At 37.7% G+C, this 26,283-nt stretch overlaps 1 protein-coding gene across 2 annotated transcripts in view; it reads left to right on the top strand.

Annotated features, from left to right (window-relative positions):
* Nucleotides 1–26,283, top strand: part of PARD3B (par-3 family cell polarity regulator beta) — a 982,784-nt gene that overhangs the window by 870,872 nt on the left and 85,629 nt on the right. For both annotated transcript variants that reach the window (XM_072742730.1, XM_072742729.1), the window contains one exon: nucleotides 10,805–10,937. In XM_072742730.1, coding sequence (XP_072598831.1) covers nucleotides 10,805–10,937 — 133 coding nt within the window. The remainder of the gene's footprint in view (nucleotides 1–10,804; nucleotides 10,938–26,283) is intronic.

Below are 26,283 nucleotides of genomic sequence, written 5' to 3'. Positions count from 1 at the left end.
AATCTAAACATCTTTTAAAAACAACTAAAACTGTCCATAGGAGATGATAATGTAAGTTGTCTCTATCCCATAAATCCCTCATGTCAGGAGGTCAGCATGAGGTTACAGGGTCACCAGAGCTCATTTTACATCCAGGTAAATGAGAGCTGTGGGATATTCTTGGATCTGACACCCTTTGGGACCTAAGTATATGGTAACTTTTCATGTGGCTCTTTGAAGCTGAGAATCTGTTTGGATTGGGTAATTATTTTAACCCTATTTAAAATTGCAGAAGAGCTCAGCCTTCGCGAATATAGGTGTAAAAGGAACGAAAGGAATTAAGGTAATATTAAAACATGTTCTTAATAAGTTCCTGGACTTAATTGCTTTTATGCTAATCGTATCAGAATACTGCATAGCAAATTTTATGTTTATGAGCTCATATGATTTAGCAGCATATATGTGATAATGAAGATCTGTCCCACAGTCACATCCCTATGGGACCCATGTGTTCATGGTGGCTGTTTGGACAATTTATTATATATCCCTTTACTGGGTACGAAGGGAAGGACTACCTTACATACCACATGCATTTAGAAGGTTCTGTCTCCTGATATTTAGTATGAGCTGCTAATCATAATCTTTAGCTTCTTTCAATGGAAAAACTTGGGTCTTTTTAAATACTTTATTTCCCTATGTTACTTTAATTATTTTATCAACATCTTATATTAGAAGAGGAAAAATGTGAGTAAATAATTGCTGTTTTAATCTACTGACATCTGGTTACCACAGCATACAATAGCCTTTCCTGACTGATATTATCCTCTAAATTTAAAAAAAAAAAAAAAAACCACCATTCATGCACTAAATCTCTAAAATTCTAAAGTTGATTAGGCTTTATTTCCTTATTGTCTGAAAGGAAAGACCTAGGTGTCCAGCTCTCGGGAATCAGTGGCCTTTGATGGCATTCCATGATCCCCTGGGAGAAGACAGACCTTCTATGTTGTTTCCTCTGAGGAGGAACATATTTCAGAGGGGCCTATGGAAGTCCCAAGGTTTTCTGGTCTGCAGCCCACAAAGGCTCATTTTTCCCAGAATTGACCCTGAAAGTTTAATCCACATCTAAATGTCAGATATGTATTCCTAAAACTCAGGCTGTGTTTGACTTAAGCCTAGAATATAATGATTTTATCTTGCAAGTCCTGCAATTGTTGGTGAGAATTTCTTTGGGAAAGTGTGTGTTTATGTGTGTGTGTGTGTGTGCATATGCGTGTGCGTATGTGTACTATCATTAATTTGCTCAAGTACTGTATAAGCAACAAAAGCTTATTTCTATTTGTCATTTTTGTTCAACTCAAGAATGTGATTGAGAGTTAAAATAATACAAGTTTTATAGGATTCTTCCATTTACCTTTTTATCAATGTCTTACTAATTTTGGGGAGGACCATAAAACTGTTCAAGAAAACTTATAATGTTCGGACACCTGGGTGGCTCAGTCGTTGAGCATCTGCCTTTGGCTCAGGTCATGATCCTGGGGTTCTGGGATTCAGTCCCACATGGGGCTCCCTGCAGGGAGCCTGCTTCTCCCTCTGCCTGTGTCTCTGCCTCTCTCTCTGTGTGTCTCTCATGAATAAATAAATAAAATCTTAAAAAAGAGAGAGAGAAAACTTAAAATGTTTAATGTGCAATCATGTCTCAAGGTTGGTTTCTGGAGCCATTACAGGAGACAAAAGTTGTATATAGTCAGAATTAACCTTGAAAAACACTTTTGGAGAGTGCTATATTGGATCCTACCTGTAATCTTCCACTATACCCATCCAACACAGTTTTGTTTTGTTTTTTATTACTGCATCAGATAGCTATTCCTTTGGTTGAACACCAGATGAAGTGTTTGGCTTGCATATAAGGGGCCATGTTGTATCAGTAGTGCTTATCTTAAAATGCTGGAATTATCTTGAGCACAAAGTGAAGCAGACATTTAGGAGTTCCTAAGTGGGGGAAAAAAAAAAAAAAGGCGTTCCTAAGTGAGAGACACTTAGGAACTGACACCAGCTGAGGGAAACCAACTCAGTTCATGTCCAGAATCACATGTTCATTATGTAGAAGGGCCAATGGGAACACGATCACTATTTAAATTGTTGTTTGCCCCCAGGCCTTCATTTTTGTCTAAACTTAAAGGTTTCGTGCATCAGTGAAATACAGTTAAATGGTGCAGTGTCACTATCCCTCAGCCATGTAAGAACAGCTATAACCTACAAGAGTTATAATATAGAACATGGTTTATTTATCATCTTTAACAGAAGATGTAGTGGATTCACAGTTCCAGACTGGTCCAAATCTATTTTTCTTTGCATCTATGCATGTTTGTTTTGCAAAGATGTAGAGTAGAAATGAGGGGCTACTTTCCTGCCCTCCAGTGTGAACTTTTCAACCACATTTTAAAATCTTTCTTAAGAAACAAAATTACCATATGAAATACTTGATAAATTCCTTCTGTGATCCTGCATATACTTTGTATTGTTAATAAAATTGGCAAAATATTTCAAGACAATGCGTACCATATGCTTATACATAACTTTGAGTGTGTCCAGTAGTCACAGTGTCAACCACTTAAGGCTCAGAAACCCTGTACTGCAATGGAAATATATTAGAATACTATTCAAAATATGAATAACTCAAATGGATATTTTATGGCCAATGGCAAAACTGGCTTCTGAAATTTGAACACAGCCAGAAGGTCATTGTACAGTATCAGAATAATGCAATTACCTGTTACAGGCTTATAATGACGAGTTGAAGCTGTGAATAATAACCTGTGTGTTGTTGAATCGTGAATAACAGTGTCACTTCTAAGAAATTTCCACCTTTGCTAGAAATGGAGATAGAGAAGCAGAATGTTCTGATTAGAGAGGGGCCTCACATTGTCTCAAGTGATAAAGAGCAAAGGTAGAGCAATGCCTTTTATCAGAAAAGGAGATGACATTGATCTGGTGAGATTCTCAGTCACAACAATCAATCACAGGGGAGAAAGTTGTCCTTCATGCATCAATGAGATTACTTTCAACAGTAAATGGTAGCTGTGGTTCATGGTGTGAGTGGAAATGCTTACCATTATGCAATCAAAAGTGCCAAGGGAAAGGGGCCTTTATTTCCACTAAAGTTTGATTCATTAGGGTCAAGGTCCAGTCCAGGGTTAAGATTTCCAGGACAAATCTTCAAGCTCTAGGAGTCAGAGGGCCAGTTCCACCAAGCTAGGGATGGAAATACCAAGACAAGGATCTTAAAGGGAACAGATGCTGAAAACAGAAAACATGTTGAGAAAGACAAAAGGTCAGACTCAGGTTGCCATGGTAAAATCAGGAGCCCAGGTAGGCCAAGTCATATTGTCAGATTGTTGCATCTAGGTCAAATGCCACAGGCAGCATCAGGATGGCTAGGGTAAGGACCATGTTCAGGATTACAGGCTGAGCTAATACATCATTGTGTGTGGTTTTGTCTTCTTCTTTATGACCTTACTTGCTTATCAACCTCCCTGGACCATCCTCTCCACAGGATCCTTACATAAACAGTCATTTTTTTGAGCTTTAAGAAATGTATACAAATATATACTTTTCAAAGTTATATATTAGCATAAAGCACATTTTTTCCCAAATTCTTCCACCAGTTTTCTATATATCTAATGTCTCTTAAGATGTCTAAGTGTTGATTCTTTGTCTATTAAATAGTTTGTCAGAGATAATTAACAAAAGTAGGCCTCAAAATAAAGAGGAGATTTTTTTTTTAAAGATTTTATTTATTCATGAGACACACACACACACACAGAGAGAGAGAGAGAGAGAGAGAGACAGGCAGAGGGAGAAGCAGGCTCCATGCAGGGAGCCCAATGTGGGATTCGATCCCGAGTCTCCAGGATCAGGCCCTGGGCTGAAGGCAGCGCTAAACCGCTGAGCCACCTGGGCTGCCCTAAAGAGGAGATTTTAGATGTGAAAATTGTATTTTGTTTAATATTATTTACCCTTTCTCTAAACTCATTACTCTTAACAGGAATTTTTAGGCAGTTGTGGTAAGCAGAGGGTAATTTAGAGTAATTATTTACTTAACAAGATGACTTAAATCTGATAGAAATTAAATGTCTGTATGAGGAAAGGCATTTTCTTGTTTTTGGGCAGGAAATTCTTCTGCAAAAATAATGTAAATGAGGGCAACCATCATACATAGTGATGGTAAATTTGGAAAGAAATTAGAAAGAATTCCAAATGTTGTTTATAGGTAGTCAGATATGGATCCCCAAATTTCACTGGGCTAAACTGCAGAACCTTACTTGTCAATGTACCTTTGAAAAAAATAGGTATTCGTTATAAGAAATTGGGAGCAGGGAGAAAATAGGGAATTTATCTAATCATAATTTTCACTGAATAGTTATACAGGATAATTTCCAGAACTGTTCAGAACTAAAATATCACTTGAAGAATTCTACAGAATTAAGCCCCATTAAAAGCCACTATTTATTATTAAATCTCTTTTAGTATATACGGGCCCGCTATCTACGTGTATTTTCACTGTAGAATATTTAATTTGTAGAATATTTAATCTGTAGGATATTAGTATAAGTGCTGTTGGACTATAGTTTCCATAAATCTTCAAAATGCTTTTGAATTAATGATCCTGAGTGCATTTATAAGAATCTCTCAACTGTTTCATTTGACAGAAATCTTTATCACCAACAGAAAATAAGTCAACAGTTGTATCTATGACTATCTGTCTCTAAGGGGATATTCTTTTCTAGAACCTAGTTTAGGACTTCAAGTAAAATAATATTGCATATAGATAGTAGGGTTTTATTATATTTAGTCATCAAGAGTGTAAATGCCACAGAATCTCAGGTACTTTGGGGGCTCTGTTCACACTTTGAAAAAAATATGTATATATATGCCCTGTTTTTTAAGGCAGAACTATGGTACTAAGAAATTTGAAGTTGAAAACTGTGATGATTTTTGGTCCTTAAATGCAAAAAGACAAAACCAGCACCCCTTCCCATGGGGGAAAAGAACAGCATCTTGGCATTCTTAAAGGGTACAGAGGTTTTTCCCTTTGTACCATATCTTTTAGGAGGCTAATCCTTTTTCAGAAAACTTTTAAAATTCTACCCCTTTGTAAATATAGAAAGATTAACATCATTATTATAGAATTAAACTTTTTATGGATAAGCATCAAAATAACATTTTTACAGTAACTATAAAAAAATTAAAGACTCTATCAAACCCCAAACTCAAAAACACTCCCTAGTCTACTGATTATTGTTCACATGCATTCATCTAATTTAAATAGTTTTATTCAGTGAGTTTGTAAGTTTTATAACATCCAGGTGGGTGTTATAGGTTCTATTCTCTAAGGACTGTTTCTTAACCACATCACCCATTCTGGACCCCAGGCTGGTACCTACAAATGAGGGCTGTACTCACTGGAGTCAAACACCTCTTCTTTAAAATGGAGAGCCACATATCTCGGGGCTATCTGAAAATGACACAGCTCTTTGGAATTAGTTATATACAATTGACTCAAAGGGTGCATGTATTTACATGCATGCCCACTTGAGTATACACACAGATTCATTGCAGATTAATTCAAAGTCCAGCAATGGTTCATTGCTAGGGATCGACTCCTTCTTATGCAGTGAGTGGTGAATTTTACCAGGAGCAGCCCTGGCTGCCTCTCAGTCCTGGTCTTGCTCCAGAGTTTCACTTTCATGTAGGATCTCTGTCTTTTGATTCCTTTTTGCACCCCATTCATTTTTATATCACTTTCCCACATAAGCCTGTTAGAGATGTAATATTAATTACCCAGAAATCTCAGCCTGCAATTGTTCCAACATCATGCTTTAATGAATACAGACTTCATTGCATGTATTTCTACTACTTTAGTGACTTCGATTTCTATTTTTATTGCAAAGTTCTGTGCAAATAAAAGAATATCAAAAGGTATGGCTATAAACGTGCTCTGCTAAATTCCCTCTGCCTTGAAATGCCTGTGAACTTCTGCTACAAAATGCCGGCTGCATTTTAATGCCTTTCTTGCAGGCAACATGTTATGGTAGAAATCACTAGTCCTGAAGTCACACAACTCCTGGTCCACCATCTACCAGTCGTGCTATTTGTTTGAGCTTCAATGCCGGCATCTGCAAAATGTCACTAACTATGTCATCCTCACAAATTTGATTGAGGATTAAAGCAGGCGAAGTATGTAAAGCATAAATACTATGCTTAGGGCATCATAGGAGCTTAATATGTGTTAGTTTCTTTTCTCCAGCCTGCAGCAGTAATGGGAGGAGACCTTGGCAGACACAAATGAACACTCACTTTTAAAATGCACTTCAATTAAGGTCACTGTAAACGAGGAGAATGTGAAGAGTAAGAAGAATAAGGTTAGATTTCAAAGGAGCAGATAATGCCTTACTGTGATGTTTATTGCATATGGAAATGTATTACTATAGGTTTACTACATATGGGAATATATTACTATGAATGAAAGGACCTGGTTTCTGAACTCCTTTACAACTTTAAACTCTGTCCAGCTCTGAAGTGTAATAAGAAGAGCCTATTTAACTACCTCTGCCTTTAAAGGCATAGGCAGTATCATTTACACAAAGTCACTACAATATAAATCTGTTTGGTTATACTGTTGGATTTAATTATACATAAAATTTCAGCACATTGAAAGCGTAAGAGTGGCACTGATCATCTACATATGAATACAGGTGGACTAGGAACTTTTTTTGTCAGAATGGCCAACCTTTACTTCATCCAGTGAACAAATAATACAGAAAGCTTAGTTTTCAAAGTAGGAATTTAAAGATGGGATTATTGCTACCTTGACTGATTTTATATAGTTCCCAAGGCTATTTGAGTGACATCCTAATCTGATGGAACTTCTGAAGCTTCTCAAGAATCTTTTGGTAGATTGGTAGTGGCTTTCTGAAGTTCTGGGTTGAGAAGGATTCTAAGGCCATGTCTAGGCTCATCAGGAAAGAATGCTGTAATTGATTATTTAGATCTGCTCTGGGCAGAAAGTGGATGGAGTAACAGCCTGTATCAATGTATTTGGTATATTAGTGTTCCATAAATAATAGCTATTATAATTATTGCTGCTATTATGACTAAGGTGTTTTTATGTCTCTCTTCAAATTTCTATATCTTCAACACAAAATGGGATCAATTAACTGCTTCGGTCATGGTAGCTATGCCTATCATTTTTATTGACTTGATGGTAATTGTGTATTATCTTCAGAGAAGAGCTGAAAAATGAAATCGGAATTTGCTCTTCCTGATTTTATTATATTAAACACTTAATATAATTAAGGGGGAAAAGCCTGATACAGTTACTAAGGGCAAAATGAGACTGGAGAGAAAAAAAGAGACAAGGGTGAGATGCAGTCATTATGAAACATTTGCACCATGTCTCATAGTTTCTTTAAAATATTCGCACAAGGGAGAAGATACAGCATGTTTTGCACTTAGATGGTCCATGACTTTCTAGACTTTTTTCCGGTTTTTTTCTCTGAGGCCAGATTTCTTTTCTGAGTAAATAGTCATGTTCCTGTCAGCCATAGGGGATTTTCTGAATCCTAAACAGCTGATTTTGTATTCTTACCCAATTCCTTCTATTTGAGAACTAAAATCTGATCAAACCCATATTTTAAAATTTATGTATTTATAGGCATATGGAAGAATAGTTTATAGTCTGAGTATGATTTTTTTTTCCACCACAAATGTAGGAAAATTATGGGGAGTTTTATAACAGTGCCTTATCAGGTTTTTTGTTGGTTGTTTTTTTTTTTTTTTTTTTTTTTTTTATTACTGATGACTTCATTCTGCTTGAATTCAGTGCTTCAGTTTCTTTGGGTAAACTAATAGATTATGTATGCAATGTTTGCACTGTGTTGATTGAACTCATCTGGTGAGTTTTAGCCTGGCTCACACATTCACGTCATCAGCAGAAACCTATGCATTGCATACAGGCACCATAGTTAGCTCACAGTCCTCAAGAGGAAGGGAAGCCAGTCCACATAGAGCTGTGCTCCCAGGGTTCAGAAAAGCAAATTGGACCTTCCAATTTTTTTCTTACTGTTATCTTACTGTTATCAAATGCTCAAAAACTTCAAGTTTTTTTTATTTGAGAATAATTGACATACAATATTACATGAGTTTCAGGTACACAGCATAGTGATTCAACAACTATATTGTGCTGTGCTCCCCACAAGGGTAGACCCCATCTATCACCATTCAGTGCTGTCACGGTACCATTGACTATATTCCTTGGGCTGTGCTTCCATCCCCATGACTTACTCATTCCATAACTGGAAGCCTTTATCTCCTATTTTGCCCATCCCTCCACTCCCTCTCCTCTGGCAACCATCATAATGTTCTTTGTATTTATAGGTCTCATTCTGCTGTTTTGTTTGAAAGACTTTTCTTTAAGAAAAGCATAGTAAAGAAACAACTATCTTAAGAGGTTGGTTTTTTTTTTAAAGGATTTATTTGTTTATTAATGAGAGACACACACGGAGAGAGAGGCAGAGACACAGGCAGGGCAGAAGCAGGCTCCTCACAGGGAGCGTGATGCAGGGCTCGATCCTGAATCCTGGGATCACAACCTGAGTCAAAGGCAGGCACCCAACCACTGAGCCATCCAGGCATCCCAATCTTGAGAGTTTTTAAATACATATTGAAGAAAAAGAAAGATATGTGATCCCTAAGGGTTTGTCTTTTCTTAATAAAAGGCATCAGCTACTGAGTGCCTGTAGAATGCATAGGGAGCCCAGAACCCTGTGCTAACTTTGTAAAGCTGTTGTAAGACATCAACAATTAACTTATAATCTAGTTTGGGAAGAATGTGTTTCCTCCAAAAGATGTTCAATCATTTTCTTTTTAGTTAAAAGTCTAATTTCAAAACTTTTTCACAAAAGACTAGATGACTTCTTTCTGTTGCTTTCAGATATCTCCTTTAACGTGAAATCTCCTTTAAATTTTTTTTAAATTTATTTATTTATTTTAATCATGATAGTTACAGAGAGAGAGACAGAGAGGCAGAGACACGGACAGAGGGAGAAGCAGGCTCCATGCAGAGAGCCCGACGTGGGATTCGATCCTGGGTCTCCAGGATCGTGCCCCGGGCCAAAGGCAGGCGCCAAACCGCTGCGCCACCCAGGGATCCCTCACTTAAATTTTAAACTCAGTTGTCATTCTTGGGGATCTTCTGGCATGCACAGCTCTTTACAATGGATCCCTTTATTCCTCTTCTCAGCTTCACCTGTCCCTCTTTGCTGCCCCTTCACATATACCCTGCATACTAGAGCAGTGATTCTCATCTACCCATCAAACACAAGTGTCCTTATGATTAACAAGTTGCTAAGAATTGAGTTCGAGTACCAATATTTGCAAGTGATATACTGCTGTCATTTATTAGATTAATTTCAAAATATCCCTGAAGTCCCAGCACTCATTTTTATCCTAACTAGCTCCCTAAATGAGAAAGGGAAGGGAGCATATATTTCCTGAGATGTGGGTGAGCCAGGACAAAAGAAATTGAGGATCATTGCTTGCCCAAATTGATCTGCTTGCATTCCCCCAAAGCAAGATGCTTTCTCATTTCTGTCCTTCATATTTCCCTTCTCTCTCCCTGAAATTTCCTCATCTCACTTGTCCAGCTGTTGAGCACCTATACATCCTTCAAGACTCTAAGGTGTCACCTTCTCTGTGGAGCTTTCCCTGCTCTTCTTCCATGGCCCTGCTCTCCCCTGTCAGTTTAAGCAGTCTCTCTCTCCTACCATCCCTTTTTAGACTGCTGTTGTAGCAAGCACATGGGTTGTAGTCTTCTGTATCCTCTTCAGTTCTCTCCCTCCCAGACCATGTGCTATTTGTGGACAAGGATTATAAACTGTTTGTTTTCACCTTCCCAGATCTTAACATAAGATCTGGCATGATAGGACATTCAGTTATGCCTCAGATGAACCAGAGAAGCTGAACAATTGTCGGAATGTGCCTAATGTTCTCCTCTTACTTCCTGGCTCTGAATTGTATCACATGATGTTGGTTCTGTTGAAGCAATCATGACAAATCCAAGCTAAAAGGGGCCGTTGGCTGACCAGTTTGGGGTTGCATGGATGAATCACTGGACAAAATGTGATTCCTGTGAGAAAGAAGTGACTAAAGTAAAGAGAGGAGAATCTTGGACAAGTAACAAAGATGGCATATTCTACTATCACCAGTTTTTTTTTGTATTTCTTCTTACTTCTTGTTGTGGCTTCCACCTTCTTTGTTTTTCCTATGCCCTGTGTGCCCACATGCTGATGTGTAGGCTACTCCCCACAACAAAAATTCATCAGTGTCATTGAAATGAAGACTGGCACCTGCCAACTCTGTGTCACATCCAATCTTCAGGTCAAACAACTGGTCTCAAATTGGCAACTTCTTATTTGAGAAAATGAAATAACTACATTAAAATTTAACCAAATTCTGTGGATATGATTATAAGAAAAAAGTGACGGCTCTTTTAATTGCTCTAAAGGTCAGGACCTTACCTTACCTTTTCACTCAAAAGGCATTTATTAATCTCAAGTCAGATGTTTTGACCCTTAGAGCTAAATGTATTTACATAAAGACCATTTTTTGTTCACTTTTACTACTGATTTTACAGTTTTCCTAGCATATTTGAATTACATTATTGAATGTTCCAAATTTGGATGTCAGCTCCTTTAATAAGATCAAAAAGTAACTTTCCAGGATGATGTATACTGTGTGACTGTGTTTGTCTGATTATGTCTTGCAGTGGCCGTCCTACAAGTGGAAGCACTGACCGCATCCAGAAGTTACGAAAAGAATATTATCAGGCCCGGAGGGAAGGATTCACCTTATATGAAGACGATGAGGGAAGAGCAAGGCTAGATTATGACCTCCACTGGGTAAGCCCATGCCTCATTCTTATCATTGAATTCATCTCTACTGAGATAGTTTCTAGCAGAAGAACATGGCCAAGAATGTTCTATACATACCAAGTTATATTTAGGTTGAGTTTTGCAGATATGAACATTACCCAAACCACAGCCATCTTGTCCCACAGAAGTTGTTTACATAAATCAAACCACACTAATGCACAGTAGTTTATTTTAATTGCTTTCATATTTACTCTCTGTTGGACTTGTATACCAACGTGTTAGGGTGGAGCAGATGGTCGATATTTTAAAGAGGACAAAGAATCTACTGAGCCTTAATCCTTGCCTCCCATCACTTGGGTTTCAGAATCTGGGCAAGCATTAACAGACCATGCAACATAAGCTATCTCTCCTTTGGAAAAGGATATTAGACGTAAGTTTCAGAATGGCTATCTTCAGAGATATCAGTTGTTTATATATTGCACCTGAATAATTCCCATTTTGCCGATCTTACCAGTACACTAAGATGATTTTATTTATTTATTTATTTTTAGAGATTTATTTATTTATTTATTCATGATAGACACAGAGAGAGAGAGAGACAGAGAGAGAGAGACAGAGAGAGAAGCAGAGACACAGGCAGAGGGAGAAGCAGGCTCCATGCCGGGAGCCCAACGCAGGACTCCATCCTGGGACTCCAGGATCGTGCCCTGAGCCAAAGGATGGTGCCAAACCACTGAGCCACCCAGGGATCCCCAGATAATTTTATTTAGAGATAAGAACAGTTTTTGTATTAGAGGGTTGTCTTTGCCAAATCCTTCAATGTTTGCAAACAGAAAAGACTATTGTGACCTCTAAAAAGATTTCGTGGGTTTTTTCAGGATAGTATGATTCAATCTCTTGTCTTTTTCAAGGCAAGGCTGTATGAACAAAACACACTTAACTTTTGGGCATCCACAAAAATACCAGAGAGTACTTAGAGTTGGATTAAAGTACATGTCACATATTAGGAATGGGTGCCTGCCACTGAGTCGGTGTTCAATAAATCCTGGCTCTCATTACTAACATTATTGGACCAGAGCTGTCCGTGGTAATAGTGATGTCCTTGCAGTGATGCCAGCTCTCACTCATCCTCTTTGATGGCTACTGCCTTCTACTGTCGTTTTTAGTGCTGTTTTGAGAAGCACATAAGGAACTCTTTTATCCCTGGTGGCCACTAAAGACACCAGCTCTTTTGAAGGACAAATCTATTAAAGGAAAGTTTCCTTTCCTGATTTTCACACTCATATTCATGCTCACGAGGTCAGGGTTGGGAGAGTCCAGCAACCAAGATGACTGCTTCCATTTTTCACTTCGGTGCTGCAGCATCTCAGGCATAGCCCCTCTCAGTTTTATACTAGTGTTTGAAGGCCAGCTGCAGTACCCACCATTGTCTTGCAAAGTACCTGAAACTCCTAGGCTCAGTAGATTCTCCCTCGTATGATGGAGTTTAATCAGAAATGCAAAGAAAGAATTAGCAGCCTCCAACCAAATGGCTCTGGCCACTTCCAGAGATAGGCATTTCATAACTGTAGATCGTAACAAATAGCTTTTTGTTGGTTTTATTACCCATGTTAGGTTAGGATTAAACAGAATGGCATTTATAGCGATGGGGCAACTGGTCACTTAGACTCTCAGTGACAGAAGAGAAAGATTTCCATGGAATAACAATTTTAAACTCCATTTTAAACTTAATTGAGATCAATGTATGAACTTTGATGACAGTCTGTGTACATAAGGCTCTGTCTCCTCGATCAAATAAACAAGCAATGAAATAAAGGGAAGTTGTTTCCACCATAACCAAAACAGACCACCGTGTCCAAGGCACTGAAAAGTCTCCATCTCAACATCCCTGTGAACTCCTATGAGAAAAATAAGACAAGTAATTTTAGATTAAGCAGTCCAGGTTGTTTTGACTTTATTTTATGTGCTCTCCTGACATCAAACTAAAAGGCTGAAAATGCTTAACATTCATGAGACATTTTCCCTGACCCTCACCAAACCTGAAATAGATCACCCATACCTTCAGGTCCTCTCTATCTTAAAGATTCTGTTTTTATCCCAAGCCAATGTAGAACCAGACAATCTAGTGAGTAAGAAGTATCTCTCTTTTGTGTTTCCCATGCTCAAATGTATTGAGCATTGCCAAAAATGACTGATTTTATGTTTCCCAGACAAGTAGGGACTAAGGCTTCCCAAAGGGATGCCTACAAAATGCATGGTCATAAAAGACTCTCTGTGATTGCTTCAGATACTCCAAACCAGGAATTAGAATCTCAGCATCCTTTCCCCACCTCTCCACAAGCCAAGGAAAAACACTGGTATCTTTTGTCTGCACAGGCCTGAGAAATTGCACCATTGTCTTGCTACTTTGGGATAGATCTAGGAAAGCAAGTTTAGAAAGTTAACATTTCATCGTACCTGCCAGTCAGCCAGATCTAACAAGGCAGCTTTTATTGAGACTGTAGTTCCTAATCAGTCTGGTCTTCGGCATCACGGAGGGTGCTTGTTAAAATTGGATCACCAGAGACACGTGGGTGGCTCAGTGGTTAAGCGTCTGCCTTTGGCTCAGTGCATGATCCCAGTGTCCTGGGATCAAGTCCCACATCGGGGTCCTTGCAGGGAGCCTGCTTCTCCCTCTGCCTATGTCTCTGCCTCTCTCTGTGTGTCTCTCATGAATAAATAAATAAAATCTTAAAAAAAAAAAAAATTGGATCACCAGCCCATGGAGGAGAGGGGTGGGGCCCAAGGGAGGGCTGCCAGGTGTTTCTCCATGTGGTTATCAAGGTTTCCAACCCACAATTCTAAAAATAGGACATTGATTCCAATCTCAGCAAAGTAGTTCCAGCCTCTCTAATAAAAAAATTGTCACATGGACCAGCATCATCAAAAACCACTTTCATGGACTCAGAACTTCCTGGGCCTGATTTTATTCCCTGGAGTCACACAATACTGGGAAGCTTCTAACGTATTGAGAAGGAAATTAGGAAGATAAGTTACCTAAGAACTATTTTTAATAGACCAGACAGAAGTATGCTCACAGATATCTTCAAAGCCAAACTTAGTAAAGCAGTCACTGGAAAAGTTATTAGGATCTATGAATATTTTTAAAATATATTATTGTCAATGGGACTAATAATTCTCTCTTTGGCCTGCCTTGGACTTTCTGATTTTCCCAGGTAGTTCTCTGTCCAGTGGCTCGGAGCGGAAGGATTTTCCCACTGCTCTCTTGGGTTCCCATTTGTTCCCACAGCACTTGCTTCTCCCTCTCTTCTTTATGTCTCTGATCCAATATTAACAGATATTTGCTCCATCTTAACGTAGGCCAGGTGCCAATCCAAGAATATAGAACTATCTCTACCTTCGAGGAATTCGTAGTCGAGCCAGGAATACAAACATCTAAGGCAAAACGAAGAAAGGACAATAATATATATGTGAGAAAGTCTCTAGTATAGAGAAGTATTAGCTTCTAAATGAGCTCAGCAATAGCAGTTCATTCTGCTGGAGGCCGGGTGTGCAGCCAGGGTTGTGGGGACTCTACAGAGATCATTTAGGAGTTGCCTCAGCGGACAGATTTGGTTCCTTTTCTCTCAGATTTCTTTTTCCCAAAGGAGCCTCTGATTTATTCACTTCATTTGTGTTAAAATAAATGAACACACACAGATTGCAAGGTTTGTAAATATGGACATGAGACCTTAAAAATCTTTTCAGCCAGCCTGTTCTGTAGCTGTTTTCCCATGGAGGCTCTGAAAAGCTGTAAAGAACAAGTTGAGAGAATTTCAATGGCTGGAAGTAAAATGGCCTGGCGAGTTTTTATAGGCCCAATTAAGTAAGCAAGATATGCTAGCTGTGAAGTGTTAATATTTGCCAAAAGAAAACATAATACCTGTTATCTCCTGGTATGTTATTTTCTGTAAAACTTGTTAAGACGATCACAGTCCTCTGGCAACAGGCTAGAGTATTTTTTTATTAGCAGATAAAGATTATCTGCTTATTTAACGTCAGCATGAATATCCTGTAAAGTAATTTCAGAAACGGGATGGCTCCAGAGTTTTCTAAAAATATCAGTACCTTTGTCTTTTTTCAAGAGCTGCATGGTACATACCATACACTTCCTCCTCTTTTTAACACTCCCGCTAAATTAGAACTTTTATCTATGAAAGGAGTTTGTAGACACAGATGGGAAGGAATTTCCACTGCCGTAGAATACGTGGTAGTATATCTTTCTGGCAAAGGGGATTGGTTCAGGTGATGGTTGGGTGAATAAATGAAAATACTCTGAAAGATTTGCTCACCCATTTTTGAAGATGGCCTAGGAGCCAACTTGAAGAAACATGGTTGGCAACTGTCTAGACAAGAAACACATCTGGTAAATTCTGCAGTTAGAGGAAAGAAAGAGCAAGATGCTGAGATCATGCTAACCATTTTATGAAAGGGATTAAAGATGGAATGTGTAATAGCCATATAAGCATAAAAACTATCAGAAGGTTTTTTTCTAAATGTGAGGGATAAGAGAAATGAGCTCCTGCTGTCAGTGTCCAATACCAAAATTGACTTGTCTATATTTTCCCTCTCTGCATCTTAAAGGCATCTGAAAAAAAAAAAAACAAAAAAAACAACTAAGGACACTGATAAAAAGTTCTAGATTAGTCAATGGCTCTTAAATCACAAAGAACATAAATCTAACTAAAACTGTCCTAAGCAAAAAGGGAAATTTTGTTGGTTTAAAATCCATAGGTATATCTAACTTCAGGCAAAGCTGGATCCAGCTCCATTGCTATTCTCTTTGTAGGCACCATTCCCAGGGAGTTCCCTCTTATAGTGACGAGACAACCATTGGCAGCTCTAACCCAACACCTTTATGAAAGTGGTCTTACTTCCAGTACATCCAGGAGGTCTCAGATCTGATGTTCAGTGCAATGCTAAATGGCTTATTGACTCAACCTGGGTCACATGCCCACTTCTGAACTCTCATGGCCAGAAAGATACAGTCCTTTTACTAGCCAGAACTAGGTTACGAGGTCACCCTGGAACCATAAAGGAGGATCAGGCCTACACAAATCCCAAGAATGAGTTTAGATGAACAGGTAGTCCCCAAAGAAAAATCAAGGTGCTAATTAACAGGGGAAAGCAAAATGGAATGCAGGCACAGTTTATAAACTTTTCCTCATCTTAGATATTTAAGAAAAGAAAAAGAAAAGACCTTTTCCCTTCATGTATTTTCCTCTTTATCATTAGAAAGAACAGACTATTATCAATCTTAAACTTGCTGCCATTATTGGCAAAAGGAGGAAGATTTATTTTTGTCTGCTGATCCAAGATCTTTAAGCTACCCCAGGAACCCAGATGGCGTCACTGAGTTGGTTATTCATGAGAAATAACCAGACTTCTGGCTACTTATTTAGGTAGGCAAGTGGCATTTTGATTCACCCCAGACCTAGGAACTCGCCCCAGGGCGAGGCAGCAGAATTCTTTGAAAGGACTATAGGGTAGACTTGCTCTATGTATAGCCTCATAAATTGTTGTTTTGTGATAAGAATATATTCTGTATAATATATAAAATCATTATGTTGTATACCTTAAACTAATACAATGTATGTTGATTATATCATAATTTTTAAAGGAAAGATATATCTAAAAATCTTCAAAAGAGGGAATGAGGTAAAGAATTAGAGCCATCATATGTAGGCCTTGAGTAACTATCGTAATCCAGTTCCTACCATAGGACAACCAAACCCTTCTTAGTTGATGAGGCCTTGATAGCTCCATAAGCTGTTCCTTCCCAGTGTGTCTCTCCATCACCAGATTAGTGTTTTCCCTGATTTCCCAAAACAACTGAACTGAAGAGTGGAAGAGGTACCAAGGCAGAGAAAAGAGGAAATGAACACACATTGTGTTCAGGAATTAGATGGATTTTGGAAGGGGGTAAGATTTGATCAACTTGATGTTGGTGAAACATCAGCTATAGAGTTGGGACTTGCTCATCTTGATTTCAGAAAGTAGTGAAAATTTGAGGAAAAAAGAAAACAAAATAAATCAAAGACTTTCAGTTTTGTTTGGTAGTTTTAGTCCTTTACATTTCAATGTGGCTTTCATAGGAATGTGTTGACATATTAGCTATATAGGGGATCATATGAGTGAATTTCTAACTTTTAAACATAGTGTAAATCATTTTGAAAGAAGGCAACACGTTTATAGGCAATCCCCCACATAGAAATAAACTGTGTTTCAGAAACCATTTAGAAATTGGCAGTTTGGCCCTGGGAATGGTTTTCCGATGGGGGAAAAAATGATTGGTTGTTAGGGTCCCAAACTAGTCTGCAAAAGCCCACTAAAATCCAATAACCTTGTGCTAATCAGAGACAATAAGCAAGGAGCCCAGGAGCAGGGGGCCATCTGAGCCAGGGGGAAAAGAAGGAAATTCCTTTCTTCCCTCTTTCCTAGATACACATTAGAGATGTTCTCTAGCCCCTTCTCATCTGCCGGTGGTTAAGAGTGTCTCCCCAGGTTTCCTGACCTTTAATCTCCCCGACTTCCCCATTGTTACACGCACTTAGACCCACCTTTTCTCCCAGAGTGCTCAGGAGCCCAAAGTCCTCTCTCTGCCCCATCCCCCTCCTCCCTCAAAGTTCCCTTTCACTCAAGACAGTTCATCTCAGCTACACTTTTGGGGGGTGAAGGGTGCAAATAACCTAACCAATAAAGACTCTTAACATTCTCTAAGAAACTTCTGTTTTTAAAGAAGATACTTGATTCACCCTAATGAAGTGCAAAATTAGGCACTGTAAGGCAAGTGTAGGAGGAAGGAGCCAGAGAAGGGTTAATGGAATCTACCCCTGGAAACTGTCTCTATGACCTCGAGGGGCAAGGGCCCATAGCTGATGCCTTGGTGTAACTCCACAGCCTGAAGTTTCTTTAGCTCTTTTATGTATGGAGCCTAGTCCCCAGATTTCCCAATCTGACTGGCTTCCTGTGGGCATTGAGCTGATCCTAAGAGTGGCACTGATTTCTCCTCTGAACAGCTCTCACCTACCCCAAAAAGCTTGTTGTTCCTTGTTCTGTCCTCTGTGGCTGTGGTCCATGGCTAGTTGCTACAACCTAGACAAAGCACGTCCTGACTAAAATTCTGTCCTGAAGACAGCTACTCTGAATTACAACTGTCTTCCCATCCAGGCTTTCTAAACCTACAGATGTCCTGAATTTTAGACCTATTAATAATAGCAGGCATGAGAAGCATTTTAGTATAATGAGAACACGGATTCTGAAATCAGGTTGCCTACATTCACATCCAGGATATAGCACTCACTAACTGGGTAAACTTGGGCTATTTATTTAACCTCTCAGTCTTTTTTAAAACTAGGATAATTGTGCTCACGGGTCTCATATAAATATTGTGGCAATTAAATGATTATTACATGTAAAGCACTTAGAATAGTGTCTGGCATGCAGTACGTGTTCAATAAATGTGAAGATTTTTTAAACAGGGCACATACTGAGGTTTTCAGAAGTCATATAGTCCATTCTATCTCAATCCTTATTGGAGTTTAACCTCTTGAGTTATCCCAGAGTCCTGGGACATCATACAACACACAAAGCATTTAGAAGGCCTTCCGGTCATGCACACTCTGGTTACCACTGAGGTACCCACAGTCCCTTCAGGTGGTGACTGTTAGGCCTCGTTGTAAGACACTTTTGGCAAAATCCATTGGTCAAAAGGTCAGTAATTATTTCCCTCTCTCCCACACACAAACTTTTTCTTCAAAAGTGCGCTCCTTTCATCCCTGACCCTGGGGGCACACCTAATCTCTTTAATGAGCTTATGCTAAAATCAAAGACCAAAGACCAGAAGAAAGAAGCTTCTGCTTTCAGCTCTGCAAAAACCCTGAAGCAAAGAAATACCAGTGTCTAGTTAATGACTTAAAATAGGAGGCAGAGGGGAATACAAAGAGAATTATATGCAAATTATTTACTCAATAAATTATGCTACAGCCTGATTAATAACAAAAATGACATCATTTACGTAGCACTGACTCTAACAGATACGTGTGAATACTTTATATAAATTATTCCAGACGACAAATCCAGAAGGTAAGTATTTTTAGTCCTATTTTACAGATGAGAAAATGAAGGTTTTAAGTCTCTGCACCACAGTCACGCAATCATTAGCAAAGCTGATAATTCTAACCTGAGCTAACTTCTGGTGGAAACAGAAGGAAAGGAGCATTACTGTGGCAGCTGTTTAGATCCTTTTTTTTATATGAGACGTTTGAAACAAAGGGGAACTCTGAGTATTTGTTTATAAGGGCCATACAAACTGTGCCTCCGTGGAACTACTCTTTAATTAGCACTCTTATTTTTAACCCAATAGTAAATAGTATGAGTTCTCTGTAAAAGTCAAAATGAAATCATTCTTTCCTGCAATAATTAAATAAATAAGTTAGCCTATCTCTGGCTTAAACCCAACCCTAAATACCAAGAAGCAGAAAAAGAAAGTTCAAAACCACATTATTTTTCCATAATATGTCAAATAACCCTATGCTCTACTTACATTAGAGTGAAAAAAAAAAAGAACTCTTTCTGCTTCTAATGAACAATTAATTCCAGCTCAGGATGTCGAGTTTAGAATAGGTTAAGTTTCCCCAAACCACAGCCGTTTGTGTTGGATCATGGTTAAAACCCAAAATTCCAACTTCTACAATAATCACATTCTTTTCTTCTACTGCAATGGGAGAAATGACCATTTTATGTAATATAGGAAAAACCATAGCAGAAACTCCTATGAATTCCAGATTTCCTAAAACTCTTCTCAAAGCTGTTTAAAATCAGTTGGATACGTTTCATTTTAGCAAGAGCTCGCAAATCCTGAAATTAAGTTTGGGGACTCTTTTTTTTTTTTTTTTTTCCTAAACAAAGACGTTTGGAGGGGAGGATGCGGAACCCCATTTCAGGGGCACTCAGCACACGTGTATCACTAAAGCCGGGGGACGATTATAGGCCCCCACGAGCCACGTCTGTGTTCAGATCCGGCGGCCCGGAACGTTCCCCTCGCACACTTCCGGTGTCAGTAGCCAATCAGCTCGCTGCGGCGGCCATCTTGTTCTTCAGTTTCAGGGAAGTCTGGACCCTGAGTGAGGGACGGGGTTCACCTCACGTGGTTCTTGTTAAGCGGGAGCGAGCGGGGTGTTACGGGTGGGGGGGAAGGGGAGAAGCAAAATCCCAGGAACCTCCCCTCTGGCAGACGAAGCACACGAGTGAAAGAGAAGCCTAAAATGACCGTCATCACCACAGCCGTCCTGGAGTTGCCATCGTCCACAGAGGGATGACCCCTGCGGAGCCCGGTTGTAACGACACAGGTCGGGGTCCGTGAGTTTACACTTCTAGGAAGTTCACGCATTTCTCTGCGTTTCATTCTGAGGCCTGAACTCTCGTTCTGATTGTCAGCGCGTCCGTGGGAGAGTGCGCAAGGTGACAGCGGCGACTGCAGCCGGGCCCAGGGAAACGTTCCATTTATTCAAGGAAACGATCTAAGAAGAACTGGCATAACGTTGTTATTCCAAACAATTGAGAAGTAGCTTCTTGCCCGGCTTCAAGATAAGACTTTTGTAAAGTAATGGAGTTCTTGGGTTTTATCTCCATGAAGCTTTCTTCAGATGATTTAGCTCGTCCTGTCATCCTTCGCCCAGACGCAGCTTCATTCCCTAGACAGCAAAGCCAAAGCGACACGTGAGGGAAATAGATTTTCTTGCTCTCGTTGATTCCTTTGTTGCTTTAGCCGTTCCCTGAATACGTAGCAAATTTATGCTAAGCGTCCAGCAGGCCCAACATTTGCATCAACACTTAACAGAGAAGGAAAACGTGACGTGCGTGTGGAGCGTGTGTGTGTGTGTGTGTGTGTGTGTGTGTGTATATATATATATATATATATGGTACGGGCGGGGAGCGCATGCGCAGACACTGTGTAATGTGTATATGGGTGGTGAGCGCATGCGCAAAGACATTGGCATGTGTATATGGGCGGGGAGCGCATGCGCAAGGACACGTGTGTGTGTGTGTGTGTGTGTGTGTGTGTGTGTGTGTGTATATGGGCGGGGAGCGCATGCATAAAGACGTTGTTTTCAGACTTCTTCAGAGCAACAGTAGGAAGTGTTGTATGAGAAAGACGTTCCCTGTCACGATCTGATGGCTTTCCTCTAATGAACCTTCTGGCTCACTCTGTGATAATGTATACCCCCAAACGGTATGGAGAAATCTCTATTTTTCAGTTTTGTTTTCCCGTCATCACTAATTGCCAGAGTTCCAGATTGTTTCTGAATAGCAGCTCTGTTTGGTGATTTATATATCTATCTATCTATCTATCTATCTATATATATATAACAGCTAATTTTCCTTTCTTCATCTGTTTAGTATGGACCACGTTTCCTGTTTTCTTTTTTTTTTTTTTTTTTCGTTTTTTTTTTTTTTGTTTCCTGTTTTCCATGCAGTTCCCTTTACAGTAACTTCCCAGGTTTAAATTGTCAGGCAAGCACTTCAGCAGGGATGTGTATGTGGTTATCAGGGCATCAGAGGCTCACATTCCAGAGGAGGCACGCTTGGTCTTACAATTAATGTGAATGATGGCTGGAAGAAATCTTTTAGCATGACACTTAAACTGGTGATTGGGAAAAAAAAAATGCTATGGGATTTTAGCAGTTTGTGGTTTATGTGTGGTTCTAGAACTATTTTTAAATTTTCCGGTTTCAAAACATGCTCCTTTGTCGACATGTAGATGTGTATGTGTAAGTTAAAAAAAAAAAAATCTAGTCCTCAAATACACAATCATGGGAGAATAAAAAGATAAGCAAATAGGAAGGAACTTAAACTGTTTCAAGCATTCAACATTTCCATTTAATTGATTCATAATTTAATTTATCAGAAATCTGAAGACTGTCCCAATGAGAAGCTCTTACAACTTCAGCTTCCGTAACTTTCTTAAGGATCTTATCTCCAAAATAAAAAGAAAAGGTGTTAAGTCCTATAGTCGATTAAGGAAAAGAATAAATTTCACTTTCACCATTTTCACTTATTTTGTGCCACTCTGGTCCCAAGATTGAAGAACAAAATTTCAAAATATATGGATTCCTCATTTATTCACTTATCAATTAATTCCTTAAACCTTAATTTGTTGGCAAATTTCTTTTTGTCTTTGTGCCAGAAATTTAGTTGACTCTGAGGATTCAAAAGTGAATAAGGAGTTCATGTCTGGTGGGAAAGGCAGACGGGAAACATAATTTCAAATGTAATGAGATATTTAAAAATAATGGTACAGGGAAAAAATTGATAAGCAAATGCATAGGAAAGAGGGACGAATCAATGAACAAGGCAGATTTGCTTTTATCACCACAGAGTTTCCCTTGTGTGGTTGGGCTACCCTTTTGCCTGAATTTAGGGCATCTTGCCTCCATGTAAGCTACTCCAATTGCCCTTTGTAATTTCTGAGCAAATATAAAGTGGCTTTTATTATGTTTCATGAGGATACTTCTCTTTAGGCCCAACTTCTCATTTTGAGGATTTGAGCATTTGTGCATCACGTCTGTCCCAATTACTGAGTGAGACCTGCCCTAGAGGGTAGTTTTTCAAACCGTGTGTCACAACTTATTAGATGATCATAAAACCAATTAGTCACAATTGACATTTTTAAAATTTTGAGTAGAATAGGATATATCAGAGGCCATGGCAGGTAGTAAATATAAATGTTGGTTGGTGAAGTTTTTGTTTTATATCCAATCTGTGCAGACATACGCATATCTGCTAGCTCATAATGTAAACTGTATTCCTACGGATTATGATTTTTAAAAGTTGAAAACCTCTAGTCTAGACTTTAAGTTCCATATGGTTGGTTTACCATTTCATTTATAACATTTCATGTGGTATTAGTTTCAGACCAGGGACTCTGTCATTTTTTTGAATAAATAATGTTGAATACATCCCATTTGAAACATTACGAATGGCACAGAGTTTGCTTTACTTGATTATATCCATATGCATATAGATAAAGATAGGTAGGTACACAATTTGCACTTATTTTAATTAATTTTAGTTTAGCAGTCAGTGATTTACGTAATAAACATCTGAAGCAAGGTTACAATCATATAGACAAAAATATTTTGAAGACCAGGTGAATATAGTTGCCCTACTCTACTCTTGTTTTACTGAAATTATGATTTTTTTCATTTTACATTAAATCTTTTTATTATAAATGTAATACATGCTTATAGTAATAATTTATATAATTGGTAAAAGTGTTAAGACTGAAATGTAAAACATCTTTCATCAACCACACAATAAACACTTTTTGCTTTGGCATATTTTATACAGACACACGTACATGGATATCACATGTAGTAATTAAATTGGGACCCTACTGGATATGCTGTTACTTAAGCTACTTCTTTCACTTTCTATTTTACTCTGAGCATTTCTCATGCCATTAAATAATCTGCAAAAATGTGAATGTAACATTTAATTCACTAATTGATTAATCATGGTTTCATTATTGGATGTTTAAGTTATTTTCATCATTTCCTTGTAAGTAATGAGGTAGTAATTATAAATAAATAATCATAGATAAATAATCATCTAGATAAATCTTTGCATTCTTATGTTATTATTTCTTTATCATAAATCAGGATATTAATTATTTAACATAAGGCTATGAAAAAAATTTCTAATTGATACAAATTACCCAGCATGCCCCTAGAAAAGCTGATAAGTTTATATTTTCCCCAGCAGCGTATTTATTAATGCATTTAACAAATATTCATGGTCTGCTTTATGCAGGTTTCATACTAGACCTATTAAAATTGAGTGTTTTCATTTTTCTTTATTTTTATCAGTTTGATAGCTCTTATCAATTATTTTGTTTTCATTAGATTACAACTGAGACTTAGAATTTCCTGTGTTTATTGGTCATGTATATTTCTTCTTTTTTATGAATATTCCTTTTCTTCTATTACAGTGTTTGCCTATTTTGCTTCTAAATTGTAAATGTTCTTGATACAGGAGGATTATTAAGCTTTTACTGTCAAATAGCATTCAGAATGCTATTTTTTCTAACTTAGCCAGTAGTCTCTTAACTTTATGATACTTCAGAGAAAAAGCAGCTTTACTTTTTGTGTAAACAAACCAGAGAATTTGTTAGTTTTTTCAAATGGCATTTAAACATCTATCAAGATGGTTATATGATTTTTCTTCTTTTTCTATTAATGAGATGATTTATATTAATAGAGTTTCTAATATTGAATGGCCCTTGCAATTCCAAAAAAAATAAATCTACACTCACATGCTGTCTGTTTTTTCTTTGAAGATAAAGCTGGGCATGGATTGCAAGTATATCATTTGTGCTTCGTACCTCTATTTGTAAGGGAAATTGGTATCTAAGGATTTTTCCCCCTAACATGAGCAGTTTTACATAGAAGAGTTACATAACCTTTGTAAAATGATTTGAGTAGCTTGTCATCTGTTACTATAGTCTAGGAATTCTCTGTCAAGATTTAAAATAACTCATCCATAAAACCATCTAGTCTGATGCTTTTTATGGGTAATTCTTGGACACTTTTTCAACTTGTCCCATAGATGGAGATTGTTGGGAAAAGAAATGTTTCCTCCTTTACTGAATTTTGGAAATTTCTGTCTTTTTTCCATAACATCATTTATTTCATTGAGACTTTCAATGATTATATTTTATGGTTTTTGTCACTTAATATATTAAATAATTCTGTTTCTCTGTCCTAATACATTTATTTTTACCTCATTAACTTATTTCTCTTAAAGAATAAAGCAAATTTTTAAAATTATTTGCCTTATTCTTTCAGTTACTTATTAAGTAACTGAATGTTCAATGACATGTTTGATGATACATGTTCAATGACAATAAAATTTTAAGGCAATGAGTTTGGTTTTGAGTTTAGTTTGATGTGCTTCCAGAAATGTATCTTAATGTTCTTCTTATTTTTTCTATGTATTTTGAAATTTAAGATTTTATTTCTTCTTTGACCTAGAACGACTTAATTTTTAAGGATTTAGGCTTTTTTCCACCTAAAATTTTATTATTAACGTACAATTTTAATATTTTGTAGTCAAGGATAGTAAATTCTGTAACTTGGGGCCTTTATTGAAAGCTGACCTAGTTAGTATATGTAAGTTTGTCATTTAGATTTAAATTAATTAAAATTAATGATTTTTCTAAAAATATTTATTATTGTATAAATATTTATTGAGTGCCTATTACATTGTAGGCTCTGGTAAGGTGCTGAGGATGTAGGAGAGAGCAAAATGGACAAAAATCTCTGCCTTGCAGTACTCACATTCTAGTATATAACATACATGTATCACTATATTTCCTTAAATGTAAGTCAGCATGCTCGTTATACACACTATAAATTTAATGACAGCTTTTCCAGAAAAGACAAAAAGAAAGCCCCACCACATTAAACCTAACCATGCATTTCTCAGATGTTCAAGTGTAAGAAATGTGTGTCCTATTGTTGGTAAAATAATGTTCTTAATTATATTGTTTCTGATACTGTGTATGCTTTGTATGCTTAATCACTTTCTTGATCTGTCAAAGACGGACGAACATGAGGTTAAAGTCCCCATGTACATTTTGTTTCTGAGGCTTTCAGCATCATTTTTTAGGGCTATCTCTTAGAAAAGGTTGAAATGTGATGTTTGATTCATTCTGAGGCTTTTTCTTCCAAAGAAATGTTTAGCTCATTTATATCTGTTATCGTAACTGTCATCCTTATTCTCTCTGTCATTTTGGTTTAGACCTTATGTTCTGTACACCTTTTTCTGCTTCCTATTTTATTCCCCATGTGCTATAGTTTTTTTATTATTTTATTTAGTAATTTCCCTCATAGTGACTTTATAAAAACATTCTTTATCCTGTTTTCTCTATCAACATCAAAAATGAAATCATCTCTGTCGAGTTCCTTCCATGGAAGAGGAACAAAGTGACACGACTGTATGTTATCACCACTTCCCCTCACACTTTTCACCTGTCCTGTTTTAGATCCAGTCTTTAAAGAAGAATATATGTCTTCTCTTTTCATATTTTTTATGTGGCATGTTTTGTATCATCCAGGGATTACGTTTTGTGTCTATTGCCAGCCCTTTGCTACATCTCCAGCACTGAGTTCTTTATCTTGATTCATTTCACTGTTAACATGCTTACTTTTTTGAGCAATTTCACTTCAGGAAGGATAGTTAGTATATTTCTAAATCCTTGAAATCTGATAGTATCCTTTATGTATAAATCTCAACACTTGCAACAATGCCTGGTGCTTTAAGGTATATAATA

The sequence above is a fragment of the Vulpes vulpes genome, chromosome 16 (genome assembly GCF_048418805.1).
Source record: "Vulpes vulpes isolate BD-2025 chromosome 16, VulVul3, whole genome shotgun sequence".
NCBI lineage: Eukaryota > Metazoa > Chordata > Mammalia > Carnivora > Canidae > Vulpes > Vulpes vulpes.
The sequence above is the reverse complement of the archived record's forward strand: the minus strand, read 5'-3'. Positions and strand labels throughout refer to the sequence as shown.